At 42.6% G+C, this 20,752-nt stretch overlaps 1 protein-coding gene across 2 annotated transcripts in view; it reads left to right on the forward strand.

Annotated features, from left to right (window-relative positions):
* The window catches only part of LOC132780788 (reticulon-2), a 46,672-nt gene extending 38,039 nt beyond the window's left edge, over window positions 1–8,633 (forward strand). For both annotated transcript variants that reach the window (XM_067461691.1, XM_067461692.1), the window contains 5 exons: window positions 384–522; window positions 2,953–3,022; window positions 4,585–4,631; window positions 4,782–4,840; window positions 6,497–8,633. In XM_067461691.1, the coding sequence (XP_067317792.1) occupies window positions 384–522; window positions 2,953–3,022; window positions 4,585–4,631; window positions 4,782–4,840; window positions 6,497–6,539 (358 nt within the window). In that variant the 3' untranslated portion in view covers window positions 6,540–8,633. The remainder of the gene's footprint in view (window positions 1–383; window positions 523–2,952; window positions 3,023–4,584; window positions 4,632–4,781; window positions 4,841–6,496) is intronic.
* The last annotated feature ends 12,119 nt before the right edge of the window (window positions 8,634–20,752 follow it).

Consider the following 20,752-nt stretch of genomic DNA (forward strand, 5'->3'; position numbering starts at 1 on the left):
TGCATTTCAGAACATACATACAATAAGTAATCAACAGGACTATAGATAAACAAATTACTAGAGGAGGTTTGAAGAAGGTTGTGATTTCCAAGATCCTTGTGCTTGCGGATTTCAATGCCTTAACCCCACCCAAACAGAGGGTGCCTCCAGGCAACAAAGGCCAGGCTACCTCTATGCAGATACCCTCACTGATTGACTTGAAATCCAAATTCATCACCTCTTGGATGCATTTGAATCCACTGCTGGGTATCTTTCCCCAAAAATGGAAGACCTTGGAGAGCTCCAAGGCCTGGGCTGGTCCAAACTTAGCACCCCGTCTTTCGACAGCACCCCAAATCAGACCTTGACAACCATGACAACCCCAACCCCACTTCCGATTGCAGGGCCCAGCTGGATGCCGACTTTGGGCTGTCGAAGGAGCAGCTGGAGCGCCTGACGGAGCGGGTGGTCTTCTACGTCACGTCCGGCACCAAGTCCCTCCAGCGCCTCTTCCTGGTGGACGACATGGTGGAGTCCATTAAGGTGAGCTCCAAGTTGAAGGTTAACTGCTCCTGCTCAAGGAGGCTCTATTGACGGAGGAGCTCCTTCACAATGGAAGAGTTGACTCAGCCTTCTCTTCTCCAAGTGAATTAAACAACCCACTTCTCATTGGGATGCATGGTTTTCCAAGCCTTGAGCCATTTGGGTTGCTCTTTCGTCTTCATCTCCTTCTAGAATTGCTTTGTCCAGGGATATTCCCAAAGCAGAGTTGGAATCTGACTATGACTATTATTATTTTGTTGTTGTTGTTGTTGTTGTTGTGTTTATATATACCCCACTTTTTCTCTCAAAGCAGCCATTATGATGATGATGATGATTCTTATTATTATTATTATTTTGTTGTTATTGTTATTGTGTTTATTTATACCCCACTTTTTCTCTCCACAAGGAGACTCAAAGTGGCCATTATTATTATTATTATTATTATTATTATTATTATTATTATTATGCTGTTGATATAGTTATTGTTATTGTGTTTATTTATACCCCACTTTTTCTCACCACAAGGAGGCTCAAAGCGGTTATTATTATTATTATTATTATTATTATTATTATTATTATTATGCTGTTGATATAGTTATTGTTATTGTGTTTATATATACCCCACTTTTTCTCTCAACAAGGAGACTCAAAATGGCTAGTATTATTATTTTGTTGTTGTTGTTGTGTTTATTTATACCCCACTTATTCTCCCCACAAATAGATTCAAAGTAGCTTATATTATTATTATTATTATTATTATTATTATTATTATTATTATGCTGTTGTTATAGTTATGGTTGTTGTGTTTATTTATACCCCACTTTTTCTCTCCACAGGGAGACTCAAAGCAGCTATTATTATTATTATTATTATTATTATTAATAATAATAATAATAATAATAGCTGCTTTGAGTCTCCCTGTGGAGAGAAAAAGTGGGGTATAAATATGCTCCTGCTGTTGTTATAGTTATTGTTATAGTTATTGTTATTGTGTTTATTTATACCCCACTTTTTCTCTCCACAAGGAGACTCAAAGCGACTATTATTATTATTATTATTATTATTATGCTGTTGTTATAGTTATTGTTATTGTGTTTATATATACCCCACTTTTTCTCTCCACAAGGAGACTCAAAGCGACTATTATTATTATTATTATTATTATTATTATTATTATGCTGTTCTTATAGTTATTGTTATTGTGTTTATTTATACCCCACTTTTTCTCTCCACAAGGAGACTCAAAGCGACTATTATTATTATTATTATTATTATTATTATTATTATGCTGTTGTTATAGTTATTGTTATTGTGTTTATTTATACCCCACTTTTTCTCTCCACAAGGAGACTCAAAGCGACTATTATTATTATTATTATTATTATTATTATTATTATTATGCTGTTGTTATAGTTATTGTTATTGTGTTTATTTATACCCCACTTTTTCTCTCCACAAGGAGACTCAAAGCGATTATTATTATTATTATTATTATTATTATTATTATTATTATTATTATTATGCTGTTGTTATAGTTATTGATATTGTGTTTATTTATACCCCACTTTTTTTCTCCACAAGGAGACTCAAAATGGCTGGTATTATTATTATGTTATTGTTGTTGTTGTTGTATTTATTTATACCCCACTTTTTCTCTCTACAAAGAGATTCAAGTGGCTTATTTATTATTATTATTATTATTATTATTATTATTATTATTATTTTGTTATTGTTGTTGTTGTTGTGTTTATTTATGCCCCACTTTTTCTCTCCACAAGGAGACTCAAATCGGCTTATGTTGTTGTTGTTGTTGTTATGTTGTTATTGTTATTGTGTCTATTTATACTCCACTTAATAATATAATATATTATTATTATGTTGTTGTTGTTATTGCTGTTGTTCTTATTCTTGTTCTTCTTGTTGTGTTTATTTATGCCTCACTTTTTCTCTCCACAGTTAGATTCAAATTGGCTTGCATTATTATTATTATTATTATTATTATTATTATTATTATTATATCGCTGTTGTTATGTTTGTTCTTATTTTTCTTGTTGTGTTTATTTATCCCCCACTTTTTCTCTCCACAAGGAGATTCAAATTGGCTTGCATTATTATTATTATTATTATTATTATTATTATTATTATTATTATGTTGCTGTTGTTGTTGTTGTTTGTTGTTTTTATTTCTATCCTGCTTTATCTCTCGCACAAGGAGGCTCAAAGCGGCTGATGTTCAACGCATTTCTGAACAATTAGAAGCATTAAAAAGCCTTTCACAACAAACCCAGAAAGTTTCAATGACTAATTTTCAACTTGCATCTTACGTTTAATGATTTTCGAGTCATTTGCAAATGTGAGACACATGCCTTCCATTCACTTGTCCAAGGCTTTGATGATAACTTTTCTTTTTCTACCTTTTGTTTTCCCCAGTTTGCATTCTTCTTCTACATCCTCACATACGTCGGAGCGGTTTTCAATGGTCTGACTTTGCTTATACTGGGTAAGACATTGAGGAGGCCGGGGTAGTAGCAGAGCATGCTGGAAGTTTCCTGGGTTGCAATAATAATAATAATAATAATAATAATAATAATAATAATAATAGATCCCCCACCCCCGTGGTGCAACGTGTTAAATAGCTGAGCTGCTCAATTTGGCTGTTGGTTGTTGTTCGTACCCGGGGAATGAGGTGAGCTCCTGCTGTTAGCCCCAGCTTCTGCCAACCTAGCAATTCGAAAACATGCAAATTCGAGTAGATCAACAGATACTGCTTCGGCAGGAACTCTCAGATTTAAGTACCAAAAGGGTTACGCATCAGCTCTGGTCAACTTCAGATTTGGTTTGGTTATTTAGGGTGCTGATTCAGAAAATTGCATTGGATAGACCACATCAGATGGTTCAGAAAATTACATTAGATGGACCACATCACCTGGTTCATATAATTGTATTGGATAGACCATATCAGCTGATTCATAAAATTGCATTGGATAGACCACATCAGCTGATTGAGAAAATCTCATTGAATAGACCACATCACCAGAAAATCACATTGGATAGACCACATCAGCTGGTTCAGAAATTTACATTGGATAGACCACATCAGCTGGTTCAGAAAACTGCATTGGATAGACCACATCAGCTGATTGAGAAAATCTCATTGAATAGACCACATCAGCTGGTTCAGAAAATTGCATTGGATAGACCACATCAGCTGATTCAGAAAATCGCGTTGGATAGACCACATCACCTGGTTCAGAAAATTGCATTGGATAGACCACATTAGTTGGTTCAGAAAATTGCATTGGATAGACCACATCAGCTGGTTCAGAAAATTGCATTGGATAGACCACATCAGCTGGTTCAGAAAATTGCATTGGATAGACCACAACAGCTGATTCATAAAATTACATTGGATAGACCACATCAGATGGTTCAGAAAATTGCATTGGATAGACCACATCAGCTGGTTCAGAAAATTGCATTGGATAGACCACATCAGTGGGTTCATAAAATTGCATTGGATAGACCACATTAGCTGGTTCAGAAAATTGCATTGGATAGACTACATCAGCTGGTTCATAAAATTTCATTGGATAGACCACATCAGCTGATTCATAAAATTGCATTGGATAGACCACATCAGCTGATTGAGAAAATCTCATTGAATAGACCACATCACCTGGTTCAGAAAATTACATTGGATAGACCACATCACCTGGTTCAGAAATTTGCATTGGATAGACCACATCAGCTGATTCAGAAAATCGTGTTGGATAGACCACATCACCTGGTTCAGAAAATCTCATTGAATAGACCACATACCTGGTTCAGAAAATTGCATTGGATAGACCACATCAGCTGGTTCAGAAAATTGCTTTGGATAGACCACATCACCTGGTTCAGAAAATTGCATTGGATAGACCACATCAGCTAATTCAGAAAACCGCATTGGATAGACCACATCAGCTGGTTCAGAGAATGATGATGATGATTGTGACAATGATGATGATGATGATGATGATGATGATGATACAATGGTCATTTCGTTTCGTTTCCTTTCTCCAGGTGTGATAAGTGCATTTACCTTCCCTCTGCTGTACCGGCAACATCAGGTAAGTGTTTAATATTAGGAGTAGTAGTAGTAGTAGTAGTAATGTGACAGATGTAAACATTTAATGGGCATATTGTTGTCATAACTGATAAGTATTGGAAGAGTATTGATTTTATCCTCAATTTGAGCTATTTACCCACTTCTTTTCCAGGCACAGATCGATCAGTATGTAGGGCTGGTGAGGAATCAGTTGAGTAACCTCAGAGCAAAGTAAGTCATAACCACACCTGTCCTATTCTGCATATTGCATCCTTCCCAGGTGCTTTCTCCAACCTGGAATCAAAGCATTGCGGACTTGGAAGAGGTCCCAAAGGTCATCTAGTCTGCCCCAACCAATATGTTCCCAAACACTATTTGGAAAAAAAACAACTTCTCAGAGGTGCAAACAATACTCTCAGCTGCATTTCCCCCTCTTTGCTCATATAATACTAAGTGGAGAAAGCAACAAAGGGAAATGTATTTGTGAATTGACCTAAAATCAAATCTAGGCTTGCATGTCTTTGCAATGCATTCTACACAATGGGAGCACAGCGCCCTCTAGTGCCACCCTGGGGAAGTACTGTTTAGTCTTTCAAATTTCAAGGAAGCTTCAAGTTTTGACCCCACTTTTAAACTGCAGTGGCTCATTGCTATGGAATCCTGGGAACTATCATTTACAAGCTAAAAACCTTAAAAAACTATAACTCCTCTTCATCCATAACATTGAGCCATGGCAGTCAAAGAGGGGCTCAACTGCATCCATGAGATGCAGCCTTCAATCTCTTCGATCTTGCATGGAGTGTTCCTTTTTCCAAGCTTGGAGCCATATTCTGTCTTCATAATTCTGTACTTTAAAATAATTTTGAGAAATTACTTCTGTGAAAAAAAATTACTCCACTAATTGTTTTTTTCTCCATCCTTCCTTCTTTCTTTCTCTCTTTCCTTGCTTCTTTACTTCCTTCCTTTTTCTTTCCTTTCTTCCTTCTTTTCTTCCTTTTTACTTCCTTCCTTTTTTACTTACTTCCTTCTTCCCTTCCTTCCTTCCCTTTTACCTTCCCTCTTTAATTCCTTCTTTCTTTCCTTCCTTCCTTCCTTCCCTTTTTCCTTCCTTCTTTCCTTCCTTTTTTCTTTCTTTCCTTCCTTCCCTTTTTCTTTCTTTCTTTCTTTCCTTCCTTCCTTCCTTCCTTCCTTCCTTCCTTCCTTCCTTCCTTCCTTCCCTTTTTTCTTCCTTCCTTCCTTCCTTCCCTCCCTCTTTCCTTCCATTCTTTCCTTATTCCTTCCTTCTTTTCCTTCTTTCTTCCCTTCTTTCCTTCCTTCCTTCCCTTCTTTCCTTCCTTCCTTCCCTTTTTTCTTCCTTCCTTCCTTCCTTCCCTCCCTCTTTCCTTCCTTCCTTCTTTCCTTATTCCTTCCTTCTTCTTTTCCTTCTTTCTTCCCTTCCTTCCTTCCTTCCCTCTTTCCTTCCTTCTTTCTTTCCTTATTCCTTCCTTCCTTCTTTCCTTCCTTCTTTTTTCCTTATTCCTTCCTTCTTCTTTTCCTTCTTTCTTCCCTTCCTTCCTTCTCTTTTTTCTTCCTTCCTTCCTTCCTTCCCTTTTTCCTCCCCTCTTCCCTTCCTTCCTTCCTTCCTTCCTTCTTTCTTTCTTTCTTTGTGTCTTCCCTTCCTTCCTTCCTTCCTTCCTTCCTTCCTTCCTTCCTTCTTTGCTTCCTTCCTTCTTCCCTTCCTTCCTTCCCTTTTTCTTTCCTTCCTTCCTTCTTTCTTCCCTTCCTTCCTTCCTTCCTTCCTTCCTTCCCTCCCTTCTTCTTTCTTTCCTTCCTTTTTCCCTTCCTTCCCTCCCTCCCTCCCTCCTTCTTTCTTTCCTTCTTTCCTTCTTTCTTTCTTTCCTTCCATAGGATGCTGGCGAAGCTGCCGACAGCCAAAGCGAAAGCGGAATGAATGGCACCCTTCCCGATGCACACATTTCTCTCCCTCCTTCCACCCTTCCATCCTTCCACACTGCCTCAACCATCTTTCTATTCAGAAACAGGGCCCAAGGAAACTAGATCTCCCATTTCCCCCACCCTTCGCGTGATGTCCACCTCGAGGCCCGAGAAAAGGGGATCGAGAAAGCCATTATGTAGAATGGATGCAGTTTGACCTCACTTTAGCTGCTCTTCCTCACCGCTAACAGAACACTGGGAGTTGTAGTTTTCATTGAGGACTTTGTGAAACTACAGTTTCCAGGACAAATTTTGTTACATAGTGTAGTTAAAGCAGTGCCAATCGATGATGGTTTGAGTGCATTCGTTCTACAGATGCAACAAAGAATGCATCTAGACTGTAGCATTGATGTACTTTGGCACCACTTTCAGCACTATGGCTCCATGCAGTGGAATCCTGGGAGTTATAGTTTGCACTCTTTGGCGTAGGACTTGTGAAACTACAATTCCCATGACTCCATAGCCTTGAGCCATATCATTTCGACTGGTGCCAAACTCACAACTCCTTCTGTTTTCATAGCATTGAGCCAGGGCAGTTAAAGTGGTGTCAAACTGCATCAGTTCAGAAGTGTAGATGCACAAGGAAGGGACGAAGTGCATGATGCCACTTCGGTATCTCGTCTCAAGGAATATTATTCTCTTCTGGACATATTAAAATAGGGGCTGGATGACCATCTGTCAGGAGGGATCGCATTGTGCCTTTATGGCCGATTGGGGTTGGACTAGATGGCCTTTGGCTGCCCCATCCACCTCTAAGATTCCATGGAAGCCTCTAAACAGATGGCCATCTGTCAGGAGGGATCAGATTGTGCCTTCCTTCCTGACAGAAAGCAGTTGGACTGGATGGCCTTTGGGTGCCCCTTCCAACATTACAATTCTATGGAAGTCTTTAAGCAGAGGCTGGATGGCCATCTGTTGAGAGAGATCACATTGTGTCCTCCTGCCTGGAAGAAAGAGGTTGGACTGGATGGCCTTTGGGTTCCCCTTCCAACTGTAGAATTCTAAATATAGGCTGGTTGGCCCTCTGTCGGGAGAGATTGGATTGTTTCTTCCTGTCTGGCAGAAAAGGGTTGGACTGGATGGCCTTTGGGTTCCCTTTCCAACTCTAGTATTCTAGGGAAGTCTTTAAGCAGAAGCTGTACAGCCATCTGTCGGGAGGGATCGAATTGTGTCTTCTTACCTGGCAGATTAGGGTTGGACTGGATGGCCTTTGGGTTCCCCTTCAAACTCTAGAATCCTATGGAAGTCTTTAAGCAGAATCTGTATGGCCATCTGTGAGGAGGGATTGAATTGTGCCTTTATGGCAGAAAAGGGTTGGACTGGATGGCCTTTGGGTTCCCTTTCCAACTCTAGTATTCTAGGGAAGTCTTTAAGCAGAAGCTGTACAGCCATCTGTCGGGAGGGATCGAATTGTGTCTTCTTACCTGGCAGATTAGGGTTGGACTGGATGGCCTTTGAGTTCCGCTTCCAACTCTAGAATCCTATGAAAGTCTTTAAGCAGAAACTGTATGGCCATCTGTCGGGAGGGATCGAATTGTGCCTTTATGGCAGATTAGGGTTGGACTGGATGGCCTTTGGGTTCACCTTCCAACTCTAGAATTCTATGGAAGTCTTTAAGCAGAAGCTGAATGGCCATCTGTCAGGAGGGATCGAATTGTGCCTTTATGGCAGATTAAGATTGAATTGGATGGCCTTTGAGTTCACCTTCCAACTCTAGTATTCTAGGGAAGTCTTTAAGCAGAAGCTGTATGGCCATCGGTCAGGAGGGATCGAATTGTGTCTTCTTACCTGGCAGATTAGGGTTGGACTGGATGGTTGCACCCCTTGTTTACTCCTTGTGCCCCCTTTTACAGGCCCTCCAATCAAAGGGCCACTTCGAGGTGGACACCTGCCCGCCCCCCCAAAACACTCCCCAGACCCACCCCTCACCACCTTCTCTTGGGACTTTGGGGCTCCTCTTGCCCCCCGGCCACGACTCAGACGATCCCCAAACCCGGTTCTTTAATTTTGCCTGGATTTACACTTTAATAAAAACGGTTGTGGAAAAAAAAACTAAAAGAATGAGTGTGAGAAGTGTGTTTCTTTGTTGTATATATTGGGGATCCCATGCCTAGTCCGAAGTCATGAATTCTTGCATGCTAAGCAGGGCCAGCCCTGGTTAGCATTTGGATGGGAGACCGCCAACAAACAGCAAGTTCCATAAAGCTCCATTTTGGAGGAGGAAACTGGTAGGAAACACCACTAGCCCAGTCCGAAGTCATAGGCTCAAATGCTGTGAATTCTTGCATGCTAAGCAGGGCCGGCCCTGGTTAGCATTTGGATGGGAGACCGCCAACAAACAGCAAGTGCCATAAACTCTGTTTTGGAGGAAGAAACTGATAGGAAACACTACTAGCCTAGTCCAAAGTCATAGGCCCAAATGCCATGAATTCTTGCATGCTAACCAGGGCCGGCCCTGTTTGCATTTGGATGGGAGACCATCAATAAACGGCAAATGCCATAGTTTGCAGATGGGACCAAATTTGGCTGTGGGGTCGAGAGCAGCCCCCCCCCCCCCAGATGATCTCAAATTCCGGGGTGGGACGTAGAGGGAGATACGTTTGGACAGATACACTGGACCGGAACCGTAAAGGGTTTTGTAGGTCAAAACCAGCACCTTGAATTGAGCTCGGAACTGAATCGGCAGCCAGTGGAGCTGGCATAGCAGGGGGGTGGTAGGCTCCCTGTATGTCGCTCCGGTGAGCAGTCTGGCTGCCGCTCGCTGGACTAGTTGGAGTTTCCGAACAGTCTTCAAGGGCAACCCCACGTAGAGTGCATTGCAGTAGTCTATTCGGGATGTAACAAGAGCGTCTATTCAGGATGTAACAAGTAAGTAAGCTAAAATAACTACCATAGAATGGCAGGGAGGGGTATTATTTGCCCGGGTGTGGTTCGCTTCTTTAGAACGAAGCGAGAACTAGGGAACTTCTGTTCAAATATTAACATTGACAAGCATATTTGTTTTTAAAATAATGGCATCATCTGACGTAGGTTCCGGAACAAGTGTGCCATTCGCACTCAGGATACCGCTCTTCTTACGAGCACAGCTAATTGATTGATATCCTTTGAAACATGGGTTCTCTTCCTTTGCTACAAGTTTTCCAAGTGCATTGCACAAAGATAATACACAATTATTATTATTATTATTATTATTATTATTATTCAGGTCATCCATGTACAATAGATGTGGAAATAATAATAATAATAATAATAATATAATGTAGTGTTACACCCCATTGATGTAACATGGCCAGGTTGATAATGCCCAAATGGAGCCTCCTTGTGCAGAGGCAGTCTACCTTTATGAGACCCAGATCCTGAAGATGAATACAAATTTGCAATTCTTATAATGCCCAAATGGAGCCTCCTTATGGGCTGAACATTAGGAAGAACTTCCTGACTGTGAGAGCCGTTCACCAGTGGAACTCTCTGCCCCAGAGTGTGGTGGAGACTCCTTCTTTGGAAGCTTTTAAGCAGAGGCTGGATGGCCATCTGTCAGGGGTGATTTGAATGCAATATTCCTCTTCTTGGCAGGGGGTTGGACTGGATGGCCCAAGAGGTCTCTTCCAACTCTTTGATTCTACGATTCTATGATTCTAGAAGCAGCCTAATAATGGCGAGCCAACCAGGAGCCCCTGCCTTGAAGCCGATCTCACCTGCAGTAGGGAGTTCCACAGTTCCTGGTTGCCCAACTGGGCCAGAATCGATGAGAATGTTGCCACAGCAGCAGCTTCATCTTCAAGACCTCCTTTTCCTTTGTCTTGCTTTGCTTCCTTCCCCTTAACCTAACATTGTAACAAATCCCCCAATAAAGTATCAATTAATTGTAACTTTTTCCTCTCCATAGTGATACTTTGTGTCTTTTACTGCCTTCAAACTGTTTCAAACATGAACTTTCTCTCTCCTGGGCCACAGGCAGCTGCTGGCCTGCCTGGGATGCGATTCTCACATCCCGGGGAGGCCGGAACTGCATTCCTCTGAACCATGGATACTGAAACCCATCGGGTCCCCGTATCCACAGGTCAACAGATTGCTCCAAAATCGATGCCATCCTTCTCCTAGACTAATTTCAAGACTAATGGCTATCTCACTTTTGCTCTATAAACCCCTCTGTCCCAGGAATAACCTTTTTTGCACCTAAAACTCAACATGGAGCCCAGCTGGCTCCCCACTGCCACAACGTTGTTGCCGCCGTCTCGTTGATTCCCAAGAGCTTGTTGACCTGGGGAACCTGCCGCAGTCACCCCTTGGGACCCCCAGGAAAGAGACAGGCCATCCTGGCCCTTGGCGAGATGGGATCTATAGTTTTTTCCACTCCCAGACATTGATCCTGACCTCCAGCATTTGCAATAATTCCTATAGGAACCCAATGGACTCTGGGGAATCTTCCCTTTTTGCCCTCATGGGTTCTGCAATTTTCCTTGGACTTCGATCAACTTTTAAAACTTTTAAAAACTTTTTAGAAACTTTTTCTTCCCCAAACCTCATGAATTTCCACTATGATTTTTAGACTTTCAATGGACTTTTGGTGGGTGGGGTGGGTTGATTGATACTTATTGGGGGATTTGTTACAATGTTAGGTTAAGGGGAAGGAAGCAAAGCAAGACAAAGGAAAAGGAGGTCTCAAAGATGAAGCTGCTGCTGTGGCCACATTCTCATTTATGCTGGCCCAGTTGGGCAACCAGGAACTGCGGAACTCCCTGCTGCAGGTTTTGTCGTGGCTCCGGTCCTTCCTGGAGGGACGCACCCAGTTGGTGAAGCTGGGAGACGCCTGCTCTGACCCCTGGCCTTTGACCTGTGGGGTCCCGCAAGGCTCTATCTTGTCGCCCATGCTCTTCAACATCTACATGAAACCGCTGGGAGAGGTCATCCGGAGTTTTGGAGTTGGGTGCCATCTTTATGCAGATGACGCACAACTCTACTACTCTTTTCCACCTAATTCCAAGGAGGCTTCTCGGGTGCTAGACGAGTGCCTGGCCGCTGTGTCGATCTGGATGAGGAGGAACAAGCTGAAGATCAATCCCGACAAGACAGAAGTCCTCCTGGTCGATCGTAAACCGAATCGGGGTATAGGGTGGCAACCTGTGTTGGACGGGGTTACACTCCCCCTGAAGCCACAGGTCCGCAGTTTGGGTGTCCTCTTGGATTCTTCGCTTACACTTGAGGCTCAGATGTCGGCGGTATCCGGGAGGGCCTTTGCACAACTGAGACTTGTGCGCCAACTGCGACCGTACCTCGTGAAGGCTGATCTGGCCGGGGTGGTCCACGCCTTGGTCACCTCTAGAATGGATTACTGCAATGCGCTCTACGTGGGGCTGCCCTTGAAGACGGCTCGGAAACTTCAATTGGTCCAGCGGGCAGCAGCCAGGATGCTAACTGGGGCTCATTCCAGAGAGAGGTCAACCCCTCTGTTTAAGGAGCTCCACTGGCTGCCATCCATTTTCTGAGCCCAATTCAAGGTGCAGGTGCTCACCTACAAAGCCCTGAACGGTTTGGGACCACCCTACCTGCGTGACCGCATCTCCATCTACGAACCCACACGCTCACTTCGATCATCTGGGGAGGCCCTGCTCGTGATCCCACCCACATCGCAAGCGTGCTTGGTGGGGACACGGGACAGGGCTTTCTCTGTGGCGGCCCCCCGACTTTGGAATGCCCTTCCAAAAGATCTCCGACAGGCCCCCTCTTTAGCAGTTTTCAGAAGGAACCTAAAAACCTGGCTGTTCCGATGTGCCTTCTCAGATTAGGAATTCCCCCAACCCAAGTCCTAGAAGCACTTTAGCATAACCGATGTTACTGCACACCGCACCTTTTAATCCATGTTCCTCCTGCCATTTCAGCATTTTAACCCTGTACCCCATTGCGCCGGCCGAACCAGTTTTAATTGTGTCTTGATGTAGTTATTGTTGTTATTTTGCTTCATTGTTTTGATTTGCTTGTCTATTATTGTCTTATGTTTTATTGTATTGTGTTTTGAGGCTTCGGCCTGTGTAAGCCGCATCGAGTCCTGCGGGAGATGCTAGCGGGGTACAAATAAAGATAATAATAATAATAATAATAATAATAATAATAATAATAATAATAATAATTGATATGAATTCCTTTCCCCTCTTTATGAATGTACGTCTTATGAACCCCATATATGTATCTGTATAAAATATGAAATGCCACCTCTTCGTGACCCCAGCACATCGAAATCTCAGGAAGAATCTTTTTATTTCCTGAGGTAGATTTTTCCCTGACTGAAAGGACTCAACATAAACTTCTTGTATTGTCGAAGGCTTTCATGGCTGGAATCACTAGGTTCTTGTGGGTTTTTTTCGGGCTATAAGGCCATGTTCTAGAGGCATTTCTCCTGACCTTTCGCCTGCATCTATGGCAAGCATCCTCAGAAGCATCCTCACCTCTGAGGATGCTTGCCATAGATGCAGGCAAAACGTCAGGAGAAATGCCTCTAGAACATGGCCCTATAGCCCGAAAAAACCCACAAGAACCTATATAAACTTCTTGCATGGACAATACAATAGGTACACCTTCAGGCTTCGGAGCATGGCCACCTGAAGGAAGTGCCCCATGGTGATTCAATCAATCTTCACAAAGGGGACATCCTGCCTTCGGGAAGATTTGGATGTCCCCAACTGCCTCAACCTTTGTCTTCATACCTTTGGCTGAAACCAAAGGCCAGATAACATCAAGTGATCCCATATCCAGGACTGGAGATTACCGAGGCTTGGCATCCACACCAGTCACAGATGTTTATTTCACCTACATGAAACAATAGAAAAGCTTGCTTGAGGACTCTTATCGCCGGCAATTGGACAAAACATTAAGTTATTTTAATCCACTCATCTTTTCCTCCCGGTTCATTGTTTCCCACTCGGACTGCCTCCTCACTCCCCATTGCCTGAGAAGCCGAAGCGGCGCTGACTTTCCCATTGGCTGCGGCGCACCTGAGCCGTCTGCGCCTCCCCTCCAGCTGGGGTGGGAAATTTGAATTTGACAGCTCTGTTTCTCTATAAAAATGTACTGTTCTGCCTTGCAAAACATGTCAGTTTTTGGCAAGGGATTGCAGCTTATAGAATTATAGAATCAAGGAGTTGGAAGAGACCTCCTGGGCCATCCAGTCCAACCCCACTCTGCCAAGAAGCAGGAGTATTGCATTCAAATAACCCCTGACAGATAGCCATCCAGCCTCTGTTTAAAAGCTTCCAAAGAAGGAGCCTCCTCCACACTCCGGGGCAGAGAGTTCCATTGCTGAACGGCTCTCACAGTCAGGAAGTTCTTCCTCATGTTCAGATGGAATCTCCTCTCTTGTAGTTTGAAGCCATTGTTCCCTTGTGTCCTAGTCTCCAGGGAAGCAGAAAACAAGCTTGCTCCCTCCTCCTCCCTGTGGCTTCCTCTGACATATTTATACATGGCTATCATGTCTCCTCTCAGCCTTCTCTTCTTCAGGCTAAACATGCCCAGCTCCTTAAGCCGCTCCTCATAGGGCTTGTTCTCCAGACCCTTGATCATTTTCGTCGCCCTCCTCTGGACACTTTCCAGCTTGTCAATATCTCTCTTGAATTGTGGTGCCCAGAATTGGACACAATATTCCAGATGTGGTCTAACCAAAGCGGAATAGAGCATGGGGAGCATGACTTCCCTAGATCTAGACACTATTCTCCTCTTGATACAGGCCAAAATCCCATTGGCTTTTTTTGCCGCCACATCACATTGTTGGCTCATGTTTAACTTGCTGTCCACGAGGACTCCAAGATCTTTTTCACACGTACTGCTCTCAAGCCAGGCATCCCCCATTCTGTATCTTTGCATTTCGTTTTTTCTGCCTAAGTGGAGTATCTTGCATTTGTCCCTGTTGAACTTCATTTTGTTAGTTTTGGCCCATCATCTCTCTAATCTGTCAAGATCGTTTTGAATCCTGCTCCCGTCCTCTGGAGTATTGGCTCTCCCTCCCAATTTGGTGTCGTCTGCAAACTTGATGATCCTGCCTTCTAGCCCTTCATCTAAGTAATTAATAAATATGTTGAACAGGACCGGGCCCAGGATTGAACCCTGCAGCACTCCACTTGTCACTTCTTTCCAGGATGAAGAGGAGGAAGCCTTGAGGAGAATCACCCTCTGGGTTCGTCCATTTAACCAATTATTGATCCACCTCACCGTAGTTTTGCCTCGCCCACACTGAACAGCTTGACAGCTGGAATGAAATAAAGGCAACTTGGTGGCATTTTCTTCAACTTGGGGAGACTTTTATTGGAAAATCAGGGAAAACTTTATTGGGTACTTCTTTTCTCACCAGGGCTGAAAGGACTCTCTTTGATGGGTCTGGCCGGTCTCTGTCTCCTGGCAAAGACCCCTAAATTCTTACTCGATATCACTACCTTTAATAGGGCTGGATCCTGGAGACGATTGCAAAGGAAGCCAGCTTGGAAGACATAAACATGAATGGGGATCCTGTGCTCCTAACCCCAGAAAATGTGGATGTTTGGCCATAATAAAGTCATGAGGGGGGGGGCAGTTCTGATCTCTAATGGCAGGGAGTTCCAAAGTCGAGGGGCCACCATCGAGAAGGCCCTGTCCCTTGTCTCCACCACCGCCTGCACAAGCACGGCTGGTGGGGACGAGGGACAGGGCCTTCTCGATGGTGGCCCCTCGACTTTGGAACTCCCTGCCATTAGAGATCAGAACTGCCCCCTCCCTCATGACATTCAGGAAACTAACAAAGACCTGGTTGTGGAACATGGCATTTGACAACTGATTTAATTCTTTGCCCACAGGAAAGGAGGAGGATGAATGGGATTGTGATGGTGTTGGACGATTTGGCTCTTTTAACTGTGATGATAATGTTTTAATGTGTATGGTGCTGATATTTTAATCGTGTAATGAAGTGGCATTGTGTTGTTATTGTATATTCTTTGTATGTTAACACATGTTGTGAACCGGTCCGAATCCCTCTTTGAAGGTGAGAGGGTCGGTATATAAAACCTCGAAATAAATAAATAAAATAAATAATAATGTGATGTTCTCCTTTATGTTGAATAGGTGCATGTTGTCCTTTGATACACAAACCACCTCCAATTCCCTGTCAGGAGTCAATTTCTGATGGCATGAAGACATCACAAATTCCCTCTGTGACATCCTGACTGAATCATCCTGGCTGCCTCAATTCTCTCTGTGTGACATTTCGAAGTCAGAACAGGGCGCTGGAAACCTTGTATTGGAAGTTGTGAAGCAACAAGTTCTAATAAGGAAACTGGGAAGAAGGGGAAGATAGGCAGAAAAGGTGTATAAAAGGAAGTGGAGGTGGGAACAAGTCAGTAGTGTCTTTCTTTGCTGCAGAGATACGTGCAATATATCCATTTCAAAGCAGAACCGGCTTGTGAGTGGTCATTTAATATTGCTATATAGATCCTACAGTCTTACATTCCCCATCCACGAACATTAAGGCAAAAAGGCGCAACCCGGGGAGAAATCGAGGCAGCTCTAGGGCTCGAGATCCTTTTATTTTTCACCTTGTCGGTGCTCTTTTTTTGGTTTTTACATGAGTTAGAAAAAATAAATCTTATATCCATCATTAAAAAAGTGCATTGTTGTTTCAAAGCTGACTTTATTTGCTATGTTGCTAAAATGCAAGGAAGGCGGTCGGCCCTGTGGCTGGCCCTCCCCTTCCGTTGCTTAATAAGACACATCACCAAAAAAATAAAATATATATAATATAATAATATTAATAATAATACAGCACAATGGGGTAGGTAAATAACAACAACAATAATAATAAAAAAATAATAGAAATATTCCCCCGTTCCCTTAGCAGGTGTATTATCGACATAAACAATATTAAAAGCAGGTTAAAATAAAAAGTCCGTAGAACTGGAAATAATAATCAGCGTCATAATATTGTCCTTTTGGGGGAGAAAAAAATAAACAACATCTAAAGCTTGGTCACAAGAAAAAGGAAAAAAAGTCTGTAGACATTCGGTCAAGCGGCATAGAGAGAGGCCCGAAGCAAAGCGAGGCGGCAGTTGGTCCCCCAGTTTGGAAAGCTCACTGGTCGGACTGGGAGAGGAGAAGAGGCAAGAGTGGTGTCCAAAGCAAGGGCAAAAGGGACAAGGATTCGCACTCAGAGCACAGCAAGCGGCAGTTCGGAGCTAATAGAGAAGTTACAGGGCAAAGCAGCTCAGGCTTGGGAGGAGAACAACCCTTGTTTACTTTGCTAGGCCAACTCAACAAAGGCAGGGCGTTGGAAAGAGCAGGCGGAAAGTGGGCACCAAAGGGATACCTAGTGCGGCATTCAATGTTCATAGCACACTAGAGCTGGAGGGGAACCTAAAGGCCATCTAGTCCAATCCCATTTCCACCGTGGAGGAAGAAAGGCATCATCAAAGCACTCTCGACATATGGCCATCCAACCTCTTGCTTCCTTGGCCAAGTGGACGGAGGCACACCAAAGGGATATCTAGTGCGGCATTCTATGTTCATAACATACTTGAGCTGGAGGGGAACCTAAATACCATAGCATTCTAGAGCTGGAAGGGAACCCCAAAGGCCATCTAGTCCAACTCCATTTCCACCATGGAGGAAGAAAGGCACTATCAAAGCACTCTCAACAGAGGGCCAGACAGCTTCTTGCTCCTTTGGGCAGAGGGCACCAAAGGGATATCTAGTGTGGCATTCAATGTTCATAGCGAACTAGAGCTGGAGGAGAACCTAAAGGCCATCTAGTCCAACCCCATTTCTGCCTTGACAGATGGTCATCCAACCTCTTGATTCCTTGGAGAAGTTGACGAAGGGCACCAAAGAGTTAGAAGGGAATCTCAAAGGCCATCTTGTCCAATCCCAGGTCTACCGTACAGGAAGATACAATTCAATCCCTCCCGACAAATGGTCATCCAGCCTCTGTATCATTGTTCATAGAGTTAGAAGGGAACCCCAAGTGCCATCTAGTCCAATCCCAGGTCTATTGCACGGGAAGACACAATCCAAGCCCTCCTGACAGAGGACTATCAAGTCTCTGAACCCCAAAGGCCATCTAGTCCAATCCCAGGTCTATTGTGCGGGAAGACACAATCCAAGCCCTCCTGACAGAGGACCATCCAGTCTCTGAACCCCAAAGGCTATCTAGTCCAATCCCAGGTCTATCATGTGGGAAGACACAATCCAAACCCTCCTGACAGAGGGCCATCCAGCCTCTGTATAGTTGTTTATAGAGTTAGAAGGGAACCCTGAAGGCCATCTAGTCCAATCCCAGGTCTACAATACAGGAAGACACAATCCAGCCTCTATCATTGTTCATAGAGTTAGAAGGGAACCCCAAAGGCCATCTAGTCCAATCCCAGGTCGATCGTGCGGGAAGACACAATCCAAACCCTCCTGACAGATGGCCTTCCAGCCTCTGTATCATTGTTCATAGAGTTAGAAGGGAACTCTAAAGGCCATCTAGTCCAACTCCAGATCTACCATACAGGAAGACACAATCCAGCCTCTATCATTGTTCATAGAGTTAGAAGGGAACCCCAAAGGCCATCTAGTCCAATCCCAGGTCTACCGTGCAGGAAGACACAATCCAAGCCCTCCCGACAGATGGCCCTCCACCCTCTGTTGCTGCAAGCCTTCAAGTCCTTTCCAACTTATGGCAACCTTAAGGTGACCCTATTGCAGGCTGAGAGTGTGTAGCCGAGGGGGGAAATCTACAAGGAAGGACTCGTTCTCTGTCTTGCTAAGGTTTGGCCAACTCCTCAAGTGGACAGTGAACAAGGAAGGCCTTCAAGGAAGGGGAAGCGAGACAGGATATAGGGTTGAGCCGGGAAAGGGAAATCAAGGAGAGAGCATCGAAGGAAGGAATGCCTCACAATATCAAGAGAAGCCGCCGTACAGAAGAAGAAGAAGAAAAGTCCATTCACAGTATATCATTTCCGGTCACCCAAAGAAGTCCCAAACCATCGACCCTGAAACCGAGCAAAGGCAAGCAGACCGGGCCGTGGGGCCGGCCCTTCGGGAAGAGGAATCATTTTGGGGAAAGTGCCAGAGCAGTTCGGAAAGGCCATTCGACAAGGGGGAAGACCCCCCAATAACACAACATTCGTGGGGTTCAGGTTATCAGCATAAAGCCACCGGGTTGGATTCAATTCTAATCTTCATCTCACTGCGCAACGGTTGCTTTTGGATTCTGCAACCTACAAATCCCTGGGATTTGTAGTTTTGCGAAAGTTTACTGCTTGCGTCCTTGGCATACTATAAATCCCAGGGTTTTATAAGGAGATCAAAGTGTCACCATTGTGAAAAGAGACTAAAAAGACTTGTGTTTTCAGCTGTCGGGATAGTAAATAATAATAATAGTAAACAACAATAATAATACTTTATTTAAATGTCATTTCCAATGGATGGCAACCCTTTTGTGGTTTGTAAATTATTATTACTATTATTATTATTATTATTATTATTTAAATGTCATTTCGAATTAATGGCAAAACTTTTGTGGTTTGTAAACAACAATAATAATAATAATAATAACAATAATACTTTATTTAAATGTCATTTCCAATGGATGGCAACCCTTTTGTGGTTTGTAAATAATAATAATAATAATAATAATACTTTATTTAAATGTCATTTCCAATGGATGGCAACCCTTTTGTGGTTTGTAAATTATTATTATTATTATTATTATTATTATTATTATTATTTAAATGTCATTTCGAATTGATGGCAAAACTTTTGTGGTTTGTAAATTATTATTAATAATAATAATAATAATAATAATAATACTTTATTTAAATGTCATTTCCAATGGATGGCAATCCTCTTGTGGTTTGTCAATAATAATAATAATAATAATAATTATTATTATTATTATTATTTATTTATTTATTTAAATGTCATTTCAAATTGATGGCAACCCTTTTGTGGCTTGTAAATAATAATAACAATAATAATACTTAATTTAAATGTAATTTCCAATGGATGGCAACCCTTTTGTGGCTTGTAAATAATAATAATAATAATAATAATAATAATACTTTATTTAAATGTCATTTCCAATGGATGGCAACCCTTTCGTGGTTTGTAAATAATAATAATAACAATAATAATTATTATTATTTAAATGTCATTTCCAATGGATGGCAACCCTTTTGTGGTTTGTAAATAATAATAACAATAATACTTTATTTAAATGTCATTTCCAATGGATGGCAATCCTTTCGTGGTTTGTAAATAACAATAACAATAACAATAATATATTTAAATGTATTTTCCAATGGATGGCAACCCTTTTGTGGCTTGTAAATAATAATAACAATAATAATACTTTATTTAAACGTTATTTCAATGGATGGCAACCCTTTCGTGGGTTTTTCCCCAGGCTAGACTTATTCACAATGGGCTTGCCATGGCTTTCTTCTGAGGCTGAGAGAGTGTGACTTGCATTAAGGTCACCCGACAGGCTAAATCGGATCTGCGCAGCCAAATAACACAGTTCAAACTTATATAATACTTTATTTAAATGCCTCCAAGTTATTTCCAATTGACGCCAGCCCTTTCATGTTTTTTTTTCCTAGCTGAGATTCATTCATGGGCTTCCTCTGAGGCTGAGAGAGTGTGACATGCATTAAGGTCACCCAATAAGATAAATGGCTGGATCTACACTGCCAAATAATGCAACATAAGCTGCATTATATGGTCAAGTGCAGTTGCATGCTTGAATTGCATTATATGGGGCTATAAAAGGGAAAGGTTTCCCCTGACATTAAGCTGGAAGGGAACCCCAAAGGCCATCTAGTCCAACCCCATTTCCACCATGGAGGAAGAAAGCCACCATCAAAGCACTCTTTACAGATGGCTATCCAACCTCTTGATTCCTTGAGCAAGTGGACAAAGGGCATCAAAGGCATACCTAGTGAGGCATTCAATATTCATAGCATATTAGAGCTGGATGGGAACCTAAAGGTCATCTAGTCCAACCCTATTTCTACCATGGAGGAAGAAAGGTACCATCAAAGCTCTCTCGACAGATAGCCATCCAACCTCTTGCTTCCTTGATCAAGTTGATAAAGGGCACCAAAGGGATACCTAGTGCGGCATTCAATTATCATAGCATAGGTGTGTCGGACTCTGGAACTCTGGTGCTCATCT

Source organism: Anolis sagrei, chromosome Y (genome assembly GCF_037176765.1).
Source record: "Anolis sagrei isolate rAnoSag1 chromosome Y, rAnoSag1.mat, whole genome shotgun sequence".
NCBI classification, from domain to species: Eukaryota; Metazoa; Chordata; class Lepidosauria; order Squamata; family Dactyloidae; genus Anolis; species Anolis sagrei.